We start from the raw sequence: 12,581 nt of genomic DNA on the forward strand, positions 1-12,581 counted from the left end.
AATGGCTTTTGGAGAAACAGATATAGTCCATCGAAAAAGCTCCATTCTATGCAGCGGAATAGGACACCTTCATATACTCAGCCACTTACGGAATAATGGGAGATGGTAAGATCTTGTTCTCAAAAGACAAGCAAAAATAGTCTAGTTCTTCCTTCACTTCTACACGTGATTTGCATACAAAAACCATCTAGAGAAGTCTGGGTGTAATAACATGATCTCCCTGAATTCAAATTATGGCTCTCATCGCAACCAGTCTCGTATGCCAGCTCTGGAATAGTCACTCAATTACCAAGCTGTATGCCCCCCGTCCACAACAACCGTGCTCCCAGTCATGAAGCTACTCGCATCGCTCATCAGAAGCAGCGTAACACCTCTGAACTCCTCCGGCCTCGCCAGCCGCCTCATCATATTCTCAGATTCCCAGATGCCTTTTGTCTCCGGATCCTCCGCCATGATCTTCTTCACCATCGGCGTTTCAATATGACCAGGACACAGACAGTTAACACGAATACCACCGACACCATCTTGATAGACCTCTGACCATTCCATCGCCAGGCTCCGAGCGAGCTGAATTACCGCCGCCTTGGACGAATTGTAAATTGCCGAGCGCATTCCCTTGTTTGCAATGAGGCCGCTCATACTAGCCACAAGCAGGATCGAACCGCGGCACCTATGGTCCATCATTGCCCTTGCTGCCGCTACAGCGCTCCTGAAGGATCCTTGATAGTTGATGTGGATCAAGTCGTCCACAGACTTTGGATTTTGTTCGAGTGCAGGCTCGACGTGGTTCACGCCAGCCGCCGCAATCATACCATCGAGTCGATTCTTACTACTCGCGATGTTCTGCATAACAGCTTCGGTGTCTCTATCGTCGGTAACGTCCATGCGTTTGTAGTGAAGGGACCCTCCAAAATCGGGGTTCGCACGCGCTTCAGCCGCCCTGAATTCGTCGTCGGGCTCGGAGAGTCTGTCGAGAACGTGCACTGCTGCGATTAGCACATGCCCGATAACATGATTATGAGTCTCTACACATACCTTCTCCACCAGCTTCTACCAGAGCCTCTGCCAGCGACAGTCCCAGTCCTCGTGCTCCGCCTGTCACTGCGAAAACTTTCCCCGCCAGTGAGAACTCGCGGAACCGCTCACTTCCGTTCTTCTCGGGTAGTTTTTCTTTCAAGTGTGCGGGGCCGGCCATAGTCCTGGTCATATTCAGATTCACTTGAGTAGAGACGACAGGCGGCCGAACAAGCCTAGTGCGCAACAAGGGTACTCCAAAGCGTCGCGACAGCATTTTTGTCAATCTCAGACTTAATGCCAACAACTGGATCTATACGTAAAAGATTTCGATTCCATTCGGGTTTGAAAATGAACATATCCTAAGTCTTACAGTTGCAAGCTCACTAGAGGCGCTTGGGCTTTAAAAAGCGGTGCACCCTTCTTCTTGCGTCATCCCAGAACACACGGGCACGGCAGCTCCAACTTCCAAGATAACAACGGCAAATGAGCTTTCTCGTGGCGGTACGGTACAGATGGTACCTAAGAATGATGGCAGAATGAATTTCAGGGTCGGTCAGTGGAATGATGGAATTCCGGAAGCTTTCACATGCAGCTTCTCTATAGGCCCACTATCATTCTCTTCCCCAGCTCCGGGTACCGGACCCTCCATCCGTCCCACACTTAAATGAATCACTCAATAAGGGCATCCTGAATCAAATTCCGTATGTGCCACCTTTTCCCCTCCCGCAAACGTCCCAATTCCACGTCCCCATTTTGCAGCCACCCAGGAGATCGGTCCATAATTCTAAACCCTCGCGGCCAGATTCAATCGGACTTCCCAGGCACACCCACCCGTCCCAGCATAACTTTCCCAAGGTAGCGCCTACTCTTCCCTTTGAAGGAAATTGTTTGGATGTCAGAATGATCCATCAACTGTCGCATCACGGCACGGATCCAGTGTATTCGTCAACTCGCCCTTACCGCTTGATGATGTCAGAATTCGTTCAGAGCTTCAGCTGATGCTCACCCGTCAGAATCACACTAGACCTGAGAAGGCCTAGTTGCGGAGATCACTTCTAAAAACGTCTAAGTCTATAGACTCATGAGTATAAATACTTGCCTCTCATCGTATCTTCTCTCGAGACAACAGTATCAAGAACACTATAATATCGTTACCTAGTTCAAACTGTCAAAACTAGACAAGTCATCATGTCTAACCCCACTGGAAGAACGGCCGAAAATTTCCACCCACGCTTAGCTGTGCCCCCGGCCCACCCCCTTCCACTCAGCCAACTTAACAATCCTGCCCACCAGTCAACAGCATTCCTTGGGGCTTAAAGTCCTGAAGTCCAGAATAAGAGGACTTGGAACATGCAGTAGTTGAGATGCAAAGGGACAAGTGTCGTCATATCATATAGCATCCACACAAACAACCCAAAACAGGCACGGAGACTGTGATAGGCTGATAAACACCATGCTAAAATAGGGTCCTGCGGGGGAAAGAATTGAAACACCGTCCGACTTTCAGCCTTGTCTGAAAACACCTCGACGCCTTCAGACCCTGCTCTTCCGTCTCGCGACCATAAGCAGCGGCATCATGCTTGACCGCGAGAAACCGGGGGCCAAGACGTCCACCGAATCCACGCCTTTACTGCAAAAAGCGGCGCCCATCGTGTCTGCGCAGGAATGTCAGCAACATACACAACTGCTCCGATGTTTCTTGAACTTGAAGCAGACTATCTCAAAGACAAAAGGCCTATTCAAGACCGAGCATGTCCATAAAATCAAAAATGAAACCGACCCGGTAACCCGACAGTCCGCGGCGGAGGAAAGTCGGTGGTCAATCTATGTCTCGCGGGCTATCCATCGATTTTCTGTTTGGTGGACTCGTTTAGCAGCGACTGGCACTCCAGGGCTGGGTTCGGATCAGGTATTAGAAAAGTCATCCGGGCGGTGGATATGGACAGGGGATCAGATGCCTCCATTAGGTATGTATTCTTGACTCGGATCCAAGGAGCCGACTAACTCGGATAGAACAGATGTTTTGATGGTCCTCCATGCACTGATACTACATACGAAAGCCTTTGGTGAGGATTGTTATCGACATCAGAAGATGGCACTCTGGAACGAAGGTTTTCCCTTCCAGCTGGCCTCGCAATATATAGAACCGGATAACTTTGAATATTCGTGTCCCGAGCCCTGCAAGCTGCAGTTCGAAAATATGACAAAGCTGGCATGGGACAATGTTAATGACCCGGAAAGTCTTACTATCGATTGCTTCCGGTGCCAGAAACAGACCGCTGTGCCGTGGACAACACGGCGCGGGAAAGGACTAGCAGATGATGGGTTTTTACAAGTGTGCCAATGGTGCAAGTTTGTCCTACGAAAAGACGCTCTTCTCGCTCAGAAGCTCCGCCGCGACCTGCATCTACTGCTGGAGATAAACATCCCCTTGCCCGGGACCTGCTGGAGTGTCGACGACGGTTTGGCTCCCAATGAAACGGCAGAGGAGTTTGTAAAACAGTCTCTAGTGGACCTGTTACTAGAGGAAACACGCCCGAATAATCTATTCCCAAATATAACCCAAATAATCCAGGCCAGCACCGAGGCGGTTGGGAGTCGATCTCTACCCCTGCTTCATAACATCTTCGAGCACTATCAATATGTTGGAAACTCTTCCTGTGATCTGCATACAGCTGTAATGAGAGTGTCAAAGTCAGCATCAACACTGCAAGATACAGATCCTCCCGATTCCGACTTCGCAACATCGCAGATCGAAACCCGGTACATTGATTTCCTGCGACGGCAAAGCAAGGGATCGTCACGGAATTCTGCTCTCAATACAGATATCATGGATCCTGTCAACCTGCTCTGGAGCACGCATTTGTTGAGGCCGCGTTCATACTGTGACCTTTTCCGACTCTTTGGCAGCAGCGTACTACCAGTGGATTGGGGCCTGCCACATGAATCTGAGACTTGCAGCCTGTGCCAGACGCTGTGCCCACCTTCGTTCGCCCGTCGGTTTATCCGAGGTCTTGCTTCGTGGTCAGAGTGGAAGGAGTGGCTGTCTACTGTGTAGAAGTGCAACATTATACAAAGTCACCCAGCAAGATCATCCGAAGTATAAGCTACCAAAGTGTTACTAGATTCACTCTTGGCCGTGATATCTAACCAGTAAATGACACTTTATAGCCGTGACTCTCGGGCATCATACTCCTAGAATATTAGCCAAGTGCAGAGCTATTAAAAAAATATATTTATTCCTCGATTACCCCGCATACCAATAGTGCTGTCTGGAGAAAGTGGAGTAATATCGGCGATGTGGCCGACCTCGCATGTTGACAGAGTCCTGACTGGTGGCAGGAAGCGGGGGTAAGGAAGTCTCCTCTCACCTCCAGGCAGGGCAAGACAGACAACATCGTGCACTGTACATCGTGCAATGTCGACCAATTCCGCTGAACCAAGGCGCCGGAATTCGCCGCGAGATAGGAATGAAGTGTCTACCCCGACCCGCAAGGTCAAGGCATGCGCAGCGTGCCGAAGACAAAAGGTCGAGCTCTTTTCCGACGGGTAATCAAGTATCCTGACTCACGCATCGGGACCAGGTCAAATGCCATATGGACAGTAGGGGCTCTCCATGTCGTCGGTGTGCAAAACATAGGCTGCAATGTTTTGTGAGCAAAGACTTGCAGACAGTCATTGACGAAAAAAGCCGGTATGAGAATATATCCCCCTCTCATTTTACACGAACCGATACAAGCCGATGTAACAAGGGCCGTCTAGATACACGGATGCAATACTGGAGGATCTAGAAAATACACACATTGTTCTGCGAGAACTGGTTAAAAGGGCTGGCCTGCCGGAACCCAAAGTGTTGCAGACCACGGCTCTTCGCAGGTCGCTGCAGCCGGGTGCCAACCGCGACACCAACAACTACAACCCGGGCGAGTGCCATCTCGACGACGACAATAGTCTCTCGCGCGACTGCTCTCCGGAGTCCGTGGACGGGCGCTCGGACTCCGGTCTCCCCCACGCCCCTATGCAGTCTCTATATGCTCTGACTAAACTGAAGTCATTACGATCCCCAGGCGTACTTGATCAGCAACAAGGCCAGGATGTGAATGACTTTATTGGACGTGGCGCGATAAGCGAAAGCGAAGCAGAGAGACTGTTCACACGGTACCGCGATGGTCTCGATGCCTTTATTTACAACATCGGCTGTCGGTATCATTCTCTAGACGAGACGAGACGGAAGAGCCCCATCTTGACGGCCGCCATTCTTACAGTCGCAGCTCTCCACGACCAGCAGTCCGAAGACACCTACACGATCTGCAATTCCGAGTTCCGCCGCTTGATATCCCTAACGATGTTCGACCGCCGCATCAGCCGCGATTACCTCCGCGCCATGTGCGTGGCGTCGTACTGGCTGAGCGAGCTGTCGTGGCGCATCTCTGGGCACGCCATCCGTCTTGCCTCCGAGTGCGAATTGCATGACCAGCACCGACAGGCGATTACTAGCCAGAGTACCGACGCGGCGGATGGTGCGAGGCTGTGGTTCATCCTGCGCGTGTGTGATCAAAGGCTGGCGACGCTGTACGGGCGCCCAGCAATTGTGCATGAGGATTTATCAGTCGACGAGGTCCAGAGCTTCTTGCAGTCCCCTGTGTCGAATCATCAGGATCAACGCTTACTCGGGCAAGTAGCCTTGCTGGACATTTTCAAGAGTATTCGAGAGCTGTTTGGCTCGGACAGAGACCGGCCCATCCCTCGAGCATATCTGCATCAGCTTGCGCATTTTAACAGCCAGCTCGACATCTGGCATAGGCATTGGGCTGAATCGGTATCTGGTAGGATTTTCTTTCTTTCTTCCCTTTCATATCTTTAAAAGAATTAACAAAACACATACTTATCAATATCTAGAACACTACGAGCACATTGGCGTCTTCCCACGCAAAGCCCTGCATTTGCACTGCCAATTCGCAAAGCTGCATCTCAACTCGCACGTATTCCGCGGCCTCCCAGCCGGCCAGCCCATTCCACATTATTTCCTGGACTGCGCCGCCGCCGCCATTTCCGCAGCGACATCCACGATCAATTTCATCCTCAGCGACCCCGACGTCGCTGCGCGGGTCGTCGGGATGCCGTCCTACCTGCACTGCATGACTGCCTTTGCTTGTACATTCCTCGTCAAGGTGGATCTCAAGTACGGCAAGGACCTGATCGAGCCAGACTACGTCTGGAATCTCACTACCAGCCTTGTACGGCATTTCCGATCCGTGCCGGCGGGGAAGTGGCACCTTACGAAACTGATGGCGTCGGGCTTGGAGAGGATGGCTGCGATGTTGGATCCGAGGGAGAGGGCTCCGCAGGGTTACTCTGTTGCGCCTGATGTCAATGGGCAGTTTTTCTCTGTAGGACAGGAGGCGGATTTCATGGACCCGTTTTCGGGGTTTGAGGATGGGTATGGATTCAACTATACGATGAATGTTGGATTGCCCTCGAGCATCCAAGAGTTTCCGAGTCTGTTTAGGGCTATGTAGATAAACTAGTACCTTATATTCAGGCATAGTGATAAGATAGACGGTAGAAATAGACTGGTATATGAACACCAGCTAAGCATCGTTAACTCCCAAAATGGCAGTCAACCTGGCCCTTACAGCCTCTCCCATCTCCTTTGTGGATGCGGTCCCCTTCATATCTCTGGTCTTGACTCCGCTGCTAAGAGTCTGGTCAACCGCGTCCTCGATCGCGCGGGCCTCTGCTTCCATCGCGAAGCTATAGCGGAGCAACAGTGCAGCGCTGAGGATAGCACCAACTGGATTTGCAATCCCCTGCCCAGCAATATCCGGCGCCGACCCATGAACCGGCTCATAGAAGCCCTTTGTCGGCTTATCCCCCCATTTCTTACACGGCAGATCAGCCAAGCACGCCGAGGGGAGCACACCCAGGGTTCCCGGGATAACAGCAGCGAGGTCCGAGAGAATATCTCCAAACGTGTTATCCGCGACAGCAACGCCATTAAACGCCGTCGGTCGCATCATCATTAGAGTCGTCGCGCTGTCCGCCAACTGATGCACCAGCTCGACGTCCGGAAACTCACTCGAGATAGTTTCCTCCACAACCCTGCGCCACAGCCGCGACGTCGCCAGGACATTGTCCTTATCACAGCTTATCACCCGGTTGCCAGGCACAGCATCAGAGCGGGCAAGATGGGCAGCCATACGCGCGATGCGCTGGATCTCGCTCTTCTTGTACGCCCACAGATCAGACGCATACTCCGGTTCCTCGGTTTTAGGTCCGTAAAACGCACCCCCTGTATTCTCCCGAAGGACAATGAACTTCGTGCCCCGGACTAGTTCCTCATGCAGCGGTGTCTGTCCGCCCTCAACGTACTCGCACGGGCGGATATTCGCATAGACGTCTGTGACCTGTCGCAGTCGGAGCGTCGCGCCCTCGGGGCCCTCGAACCCGCGCCGTTTACCATCCCACTTGGGACCCCCGACGGAGCCCATGAGGATGGCGTCAGCGGCTCTTCCTACCTCCAGTGTTTCGTCCGTCACGGAGACGCCGTGCTGGTCGATCGAGGCGCCGCCGAATGGGCGGTGGATGAAGGTGAACTTGGCTCGGCTGTTGGGCAGCGAGCTTATCGCTTGAAGCACGGCGACGGCCTCGTTGCAGACTTCGGGGCCGATGCCGTCGCCGGCTATAACGAGGATTGAGAATTGGGGGGTTGACATGGTGGAAGCAATATAGACTATTGGGTTCGAGATGGAAGTATAGTTTCGTGGTGTCTCACGAGCAGTTCGGGGAGTGCGCTTCTTTATTTACTCCCTGAGCAAGGGAACCATTGAAGGCATATGCAAGTCCGGGCGAATCCCCGGATTAACGAGTTTGGTGTTCTGGTGGAGGAACGGCGATGTGGCCGACCTTGCATGCATCCAATCAGCTCTGTCAGGATGGCAATGGTGAGTCCGCAAAGAAGAGCAGGTGTACTGCATTATAATTAACTATTCTAAAACAGGTATAGCTATAGTAGTCTTGTGAATGCATGATAAGGATTTTTTATCCAGTTCATGCAGTACCAAGCCTGGGAATGAGAAGGAGACAACAAAACAAGAATAGTAGGCGAGAAATGGGCCTATACAGATACAAAGTCTGCAGTCGCAATCAAGTACGACTGCTCGATATAAGAACCCTCACTCCGTCTGATTTCATGCTGGGCAGGGGAAACAGGTAGCCGTGGGTTGGAATGACATCTCTACTGTCCGTTTCGAACAGCTTCAAGTGTGGCGCGCCTGGCTTATACAACTCCATCAAAGTCCGGTACAACTCCAGTTGTGCAAGGCTGTTTGTTTAATAGAAGATCAGCATGTTCCAAATTACGGTACTTGGCGAGGTTCAGCTTACTTTCTCCCCAGGCAATCCCTGGATCCCCTCCCAAACGGAACGAAATACTCAGCCATTGCCTCATTATGCTCGTCAAGCCAGCGCTGCGGTTCGAACTTGTCCGGGTCTGGAAAGACTTTGCTGTCCATGTGCATCCAGTAGGAGGTCATTGCAACCGGAGTCTATTACTCTATTAGCGTTTCTGTCCTCCATATCCCGGTGGTGGCTCTTTTCTTACCCCTTTTGGAATCACAAGGCCGTCTAAATGAACGACAGTGTCTGGGAAAACACGAGTCGAGCGCTTCAAAGCGCCCGTCACCATACTGAGCGGCAGAGTTAGCCGAGTACTATCAGTTCCCTGGGTTATATACCGCAAGCCCTCCCTCACACAGGCATCCAGGTACGGAAGTTTTTCTAGATCCTGCCAGCATATAGCAGATTCCGGCTTCTGCTCCAAAAACGCAGCGATCTCCCTCCGCAGCGTCTGGCACGCTTCTTCGTCCAGCGCAAGATAGGTGATGATTGCTTGCACCGTATGCGAGAGGTGATAGATACCGGACTGTTGGATGAGCTATTGCAAGCCAATGTCAGAACCAAGCTTTTACATAACAAAATAACTTGTCGGACTTTGAGTTCTGACCTGTCCAGCACGATCATAGAGGTTCCTTCCGAATTGCTCCTTGGGTGCGTCCGCGCGCTGCGTGCCTCCAAATGCATCGTTCACGAAACCGGGTGTCCGCAGCTCTGCTTTGATATTCTCCTCGCGGGGCTTTTGTTTTTCGGGCGTGTTAGAACAGGGTCCACTGCGCGATAAGGTGTAGGATTGACTTACTGGCTCGTATGCCTTCACCACTGGTAGAAAGGAGGAGACATATAATACCAGTTGCATAATCAGTCCTCTTGCTGGCCATGGAAAGATACCAAATAAGGGAACATTTGCCATTCCCTTCTTCTGAATCTTGAACCTTGCACAAAGTCAATAATATGGGGGGTGACACAGCATATATCATCAAACACTAACCATGTTGCGTTGAAATCCAAATCAGCGAGATAGTTCGTGGGCTTGTCGCAAATAGCTGCCGACACAGTATCTTTGCCTGTTAGCACGGTTCTCTGATAGTATTGTTGCTTTATCCGTGGGCTTGGTGGTTATATTAAGGAGGGGCGTCGCGAGGTGACTTGAGTGTTATGTATGGGGATTCGAATACGCACCTGTGGCAAGTGAATACAGGGCGTTCGTCATGTTGACTGGCTTTCCTGTATCTTTATACTCTTCCAGTCGCTGGCAAAGCGTCTTGATACATCCAACCAACCTCCCTTCAACCTGCTTCATGCTGGATCTCGAGAAGAATTGCTGAGCAGGAGCACGGATGAACCGGTGGACATCGTGCGTTCGAATCATGTCCGTATAGTCTGGCTCACTCGTATTAGCGTGCAATATATATGAGAAAGAAAGAAAGAAAAAAAGCACCTTCAAACCCAGTACCCCTTGTAAATCCAGGGTAAGCATCAGACTTCCTGACACCCCCAGTCACGAACAAATTTGCAAAGTACGCGGGGTCATCAACGTGGAGTTCGTCTGGCGTTATTTGAACAACAGGGCCTGATAAAGTTGTTGGCATATATTTTAGTCTTGATTGATTTCTTCCTATCTTAACTACCTACCGTATTTTTGGTGCATTTCATGAATCTTCTCATAGTACAGTCCTGGCTTAATCCAGTCGTAATAGAATTCGTACAAGAACGTTGTTTTAGCCAAGGGCGACCCTGGAAAGCCGCTGAGCGGACTGAGCCAGAGGCGATAGACGACGAGAGTGATGATATAGCCAGCAACACCTAGCACAAGGCAGAACGCCGCATCGGTTAACGACATTGTATTCAGAAAATCCATCATTGGGCACCTCGCAACGACAGCACCTTATGGCCGGGGGAGGGGGGATGATGATGAACAAGCGCCTGCAGGTATATATTCCTCTGACCGTTCTCCATTTTACAAATCCGGTCAACATGTAACATGCCCTAGAATGTTACACTGGGATCCTAACAGAGGCCTAGAACATATTGCTGCTGCGGAAGACCACATGAGACGTCAATCGTATATGTCCACGATTCTCCACACACAAGTCAGATTGGTAATGTTACATGCCATTTTCAAAAGAAGCAAATCTAAAATCATGAATGCCAGGAGAACAAAATCACATGCAGAAGGCTCTGACATACACAATAAGATATCATCTTGGGAAAGCAGACTAGTCACTGATCATAAACCCGAGATATAGTGCCAATTCAAGATAAGCTGTAGTAGCGTAATTCACTAGCACAAGCCTATTTAAAACACCCCAGGGCAAAACCTCCATTTCACCCTCTGGCAATACTTCTTCCAATCCTCGCCGTATTTCGCGCGGCACCGCGCCTCATCTCGGAAACACCGGTTGATAAGAAGAAGCGTTAGATAGATAAAATACGTCCAGGGCAATAAATGGGTTGTTCCGCAGGGTGCGCAGAAGGCAAATGCCATCAAGATATCACCCGTGTAGTTTGCGTGGCGTGCATACCCCCACCAACCTATCACCATAATAATGAATTAATATCTATTAGTCGGAGCAGATCAGACAAGTGGAAGACGTACCTGAGCACAGAAGGAGAGATTTATGGGTGACTCCGTCGGAAGTCTTGTATGAGCTCCGAATGACCTCCGCCATCCTGCCGAATGTCATGCAGTTACCGTCTGTCAGACGAACGCGGAGCTTTTGGTTGTTGGCTGATCTGAAGATGACATATCCTACTATCCCCAGTGCCAGGATGAGGATTCCATTCCCGGAGGAAATATGGATAGGGTGGTACGCTAGGAATTGGGCGTGGATTGAATACACCACGGGAAGCCACACGGCTGAGCCCCAAGCGAGATAGAATCCGAAGTGGTCATGGTGGATGTCAATCGTCCGGAGATACCTAGGTGAATATCCTTATTAGCCAAGTTCACCCCCTTATAGGTATCACCTGCAAGCCATACCAGGACTCGTTCCAGAAGAAATCGACAATGTAAACGCCATGGAGCAGAAGAACAACGATCATGCTGTTTGAAATCGAGCCGTGCAGCTGCGCCTGCAGCGCAGCGAAGGATATGTCACTTTTAGAAATAGTCAGCTTGGGTTTAACATTCCATAAGTGCGCAAGAAGGTCGTACATCATCAGCCACCCAGCCATTCCAGGCCTCCCAATATGGAACAGCTTGATATCCCAGTCAGGGCCCCAGCGGGGGTTCAACTCACAACCGCTGAAGAAGTCATGGATAGCAGACCCTGTTACGAGAAGTAAAAAGAAAACCAAAATGTTAGTTTGCATAGTATCCAGGATTGGGAAGTGCTGGCCTACCGCTGAACCTCGTATCCTGTTCATAGGATGGAGCGAAACAAGCCTTTAGATACATGACCATGGTGACCAGATATCCGTAAATAGTCGCAGCAAGGAGAAACCCTGGCCATGCTTTCGCAATGCAGGCCAAATCCACTATCCCGGCCACTCCAGACATTACGAAAGCCATGGCCATGACAATGCTGGTGGTGAGGCCATTGATCTTATACACCAGCACATTCCCTCCCGGAGTCGCCTGTCCTGTATAGGACTTTCCGGGGAGCACTGTATGTAGGAATGCCTGGACCGCAATCCAGCCAACATACACAACAAAGGTGTCTATTGTTGGGCTTGGGAAATAGCGGCAGACGAAGGCCACAATCCCAGTCCGCCACAGCATAGATAGCATGTCCAAGACGCTCCCATCGAAATGCTCAATGGCCACGCAAGACGCGATCACAACCGACGGCGTGGCAATCAGAAGAGCAATCGCACTCAGCGCGCCAGAAATTGGCGCGATGCTGCGTCTTCGGCCCCAGAACGCATCTTTCTCTGCCTTGAAGCCTTGCAGATGGATTTCTTTTGCTGCCTTCCCCTGCGGGCGGACATACGAGAGAGTGGAACTCATGGCGCATCAAGAATGGAGGGTAGAGAATAATAGGAAGAGGGCAGTTCCAACCCTAGACACATTTTCAGCTTTTGTATCCCGAGGGCCCTGCTTTTCTGGAGGAACAGGTACAATCTCGATGCAAACAGAGGAGTGGAGCCATCGGCCCATGGATCTTGCTGTCGATTCTGATATGCGACGTGGTCCATGCACGAACTGGTGGTCCATGCAAGGGAGC

The 12,581-nt window shown here is 50.9% G+C and overlaps 6 protein-coding genes across 6 annotated transcripts; 2 read left to right on the plus strand and 4 right to left on the minus strand.

Moving 5' to 3' along the window:
- Nucleotides 1-285: 285 nt before the first annotated feature.
- Nucleotides 286-1,291, minus strand: ASPSYDRAFT_29493 (uncharacterized protein; the record flags this gene model as incomplete). Its single annotated transcript, XM_040844654.1, has 2 exons — nucleotides 286-983; nucleotides 1,036-1,291. 2 exons carry the CDS (start codon nucleotides 1,289-1,291, stop codon nucleotides 286-288), a joined length of 954 nt encoding a protein of 317 aa, XP_040704783.1.
- An 858-nt stretch (nucleotides 1,292-2,149) lies between these two features.
- Nucleotides 2,150-4,566, plus strand: ASPSYDRAFT_66854 (uncharacterized protein). Its single transcript, XM_040850371.1, has 2 exons — nucleotides 2,150-2,984; nucleotides 3,036-4,566. The coding sequence occupies exons 1-2, from the start codon at nucleotides 2,594-2,596 to the stop codon at nucleotides 4,073-4,075; spliced, it is 1,431 nt and encodes a 476-aa protein (XP_040704784.1). The 5' UTR covers nucleotides 2,150-2,593; the 3' UTR covers nucleotides 4,076-4,566.
- On the plus strand, nucleotides 4,256-6,572 carry ASPSYDRAFT_781342 (Zn(II)2Cys6 transcription factor). Its single transcript, XM_040850936.1, has 4 exons — nucleotides 4,256-4,546; nucleotides 4,602-4,711; nucleotides 4,780-5,843; nucleotides 5,917-6,572. The coding sequence occupies exons 1-4, from the start codon at nucleotides 4,436-4,438 to the stop codon at nucleotides 6,534-6,536; spliced, it is 1,905 nt and encodes a 634-aa protein (XP_040704785.1). The 5' UTR covers nucleotides 4,256-4,435; the 3' UTR covers nucleotides 6,537-6,572.
- On the minus strand, nucleotides 6,170-7,849 carry ASPSYDRAFT_42813 (3-isopropylmalate dehydrogenase). The gene has a single exon (XM_040846532.1). The coding sequence runs from the start codon at nucleotides 7,731-7,733 to the stop codon at nucleotides 6,609-6,611; it is 1,125 nt and encodes a 374-aa protein (XP_040704786.1). The 5' UTR covers nucleotides 7,734-7,849; the 3' UTR covers nucleotides 6,170-6,608.
- A 117-nt stretch (nucleotides 7,850-7,966) lies between these two features.
- On the minus strand, nucleotides 7,967-10,294 carry ASPSYDRAFT_42814 (cytochrome P450). The gene is made up of 10 exons (XM_040846533.1): nucleotides 10,048-10,294; nucleotides 9,854-9,985; nucleotides 9,595-9,795; nucleotides 9,404-9,473; nucleotides 9,215-9,347; nucleotides 9,023-9,151; nucleotides 8,754-8,953; nucleotides 8,621-8,705; nucleotides 8,404-8,564; nucleotides 7,967-8,341 (listed from the first exon to the last, which is right to left on the minus strand). Exons 1-10 carry the CDS (start codon nucleotides 10,253-10,255, stop codon nucleotides 8,164-8,166), a joined length of 1,497 nt encoding a protein of 498 aa, XP_040704787.1. The 5' UTR covers nucleotides 10,256-10,294; the 3' UTR covers nucleotides 7,967-8,163.
- Nucleotides 10,295-10,486: 192 nt separating this feature from the next.
- Nucleotides 10,487-12,371, minus strand: ASPSYDRAFT_42818 (uncharacterized protein). The gene is made up of 5 exons (XM_040846534.1): nucleotides 11,758-12,371; nucleotides 11,570-11,684; nucleotides 11,396-11,512; nucleotides 11,012-11,334; nucleotides 10,487-10,947 (listed from the first exon to the last, which is right to left on the minus strand). The coding sequence occupies exons 1-5, from the start codon at nucleotides 12,362-12,364 to the stop codon at nucleotides 10,712-10,714; spliced, it is 1,398 nt and encodes a 465-aa protein (XP_040704788.1). The 5' UTR covers nucleotides 12,365-12,371; the 3' UTR covers nucleotides 10,487-10,711.
- Between the last annotated feature and the right edge of the window lie 210 nt (nucleotides 12,372-12,581).

Source organism: Aspergillus sydowii (assembly GCF_001890705.1).
Source record: "Aspergillus sydowii CBS 593.65 unplaced genomic scaffold ASPSYscaffold_3, whole genome shotgun sequence".
Classification (NCBI taxonomy): Eukaryota; Fungi; Ascomycota; class Eurotiomycetes; order Eurotiales; family Aspergillaceae; genus Aspergillus; species Aspergillus sydowii.

Excerpts from the sequence above, each read along its gene's own strand:
- ASPSYDRAFT_66854 (XM_040850371.1), top strand. The coding sequence starts at position 2,594 with ATGCTTGACCGCGAGAAACCGGGGGCCAAGACGTCCACCGAATCCACG. Across the intron at positions 2,985-3,035 it reads GGATCAGATGCCTCCATTAG|ATGTTTTGATGGTCCTCCAT; the intron begins GTATGTATTCTT and ends CGGATAGAACAG.
- ASPSYDRAFT_781342 (XM_040850936.1), top strand. The coding sequence starts at position 4,436 with ATGTCGACCAATTCCGCTGAACCAAGGCGCCGGAATTCGCCGCGAGAT. Across the intron at positions 4,712-4,779 it reads GTCATTGACGAAAAAAGCCG|ATACACGGATGCAATACTGG; the intron begins GTATGAGAATAT and ends AGGGCCGTCTAG. Across the intron at positions 5,844-5,916 it reads TTGGGCTGAATCGGTATCTG|AACACTACGAGCACATTGGC; the intron begins GTAGGATTTTCT and ends ATCAATATCTAG.
- ASPSYDRAFT_42813 (XM_040846532.1), bottom strand. The coding sequence starts at position 7,733 with ATGTCAACCCCCCAATTCTCAATCCTCGTTATAGCCGGCGACGGCATC.
- ASPSYDRAFT_42814 (XM_040846533.1), bottom strand. The coding sequence starts at position 10,255 with ATGTCGTTAACCGATGCGGCGTTCTGCCTTGTGCTAGGTGTTGCTGGC. Across the intron at positions 9,986-10,047 it reads TGAAATGCACCAAAAATACG|GCCCTGTTGTTCAAATAACG; the intron begins GTAGGTAGTTAA and ends CAACTTTATCAG. Across the intron at positions 8,342-8,403 it reads AGGGATTGCCTGGGGAGAAA|CCTTGCACAACTGGAGTTGT; the intron begins GTAAGCTGAACC and ends TTAAACAAACAG.
- ASPSYDRAFT_42818 (XM_040846534.1), bottom strand. The coding sequence starts at position 12,364 with ATGAGTTCCACTCTCTCGTATGTCCGCCCGCAGGGGAAGGCAGCAAAA. Across the intron at positions 11,513-11,569 it reads ATGGCTGGGTGGCTGATGAT|TGACATATCCTTCGCTGCGC; the intron begins GTACGACCTTCT and ends TATTTCTAAAAG. Across the intron at positions 11,335-11,395 it reads TTCTTCTGGAACGAGTCCTG|GTATCTCCGGACGATTGACA; the intron begins GTATGGCTTGCA and ends ATATTCACCTAG.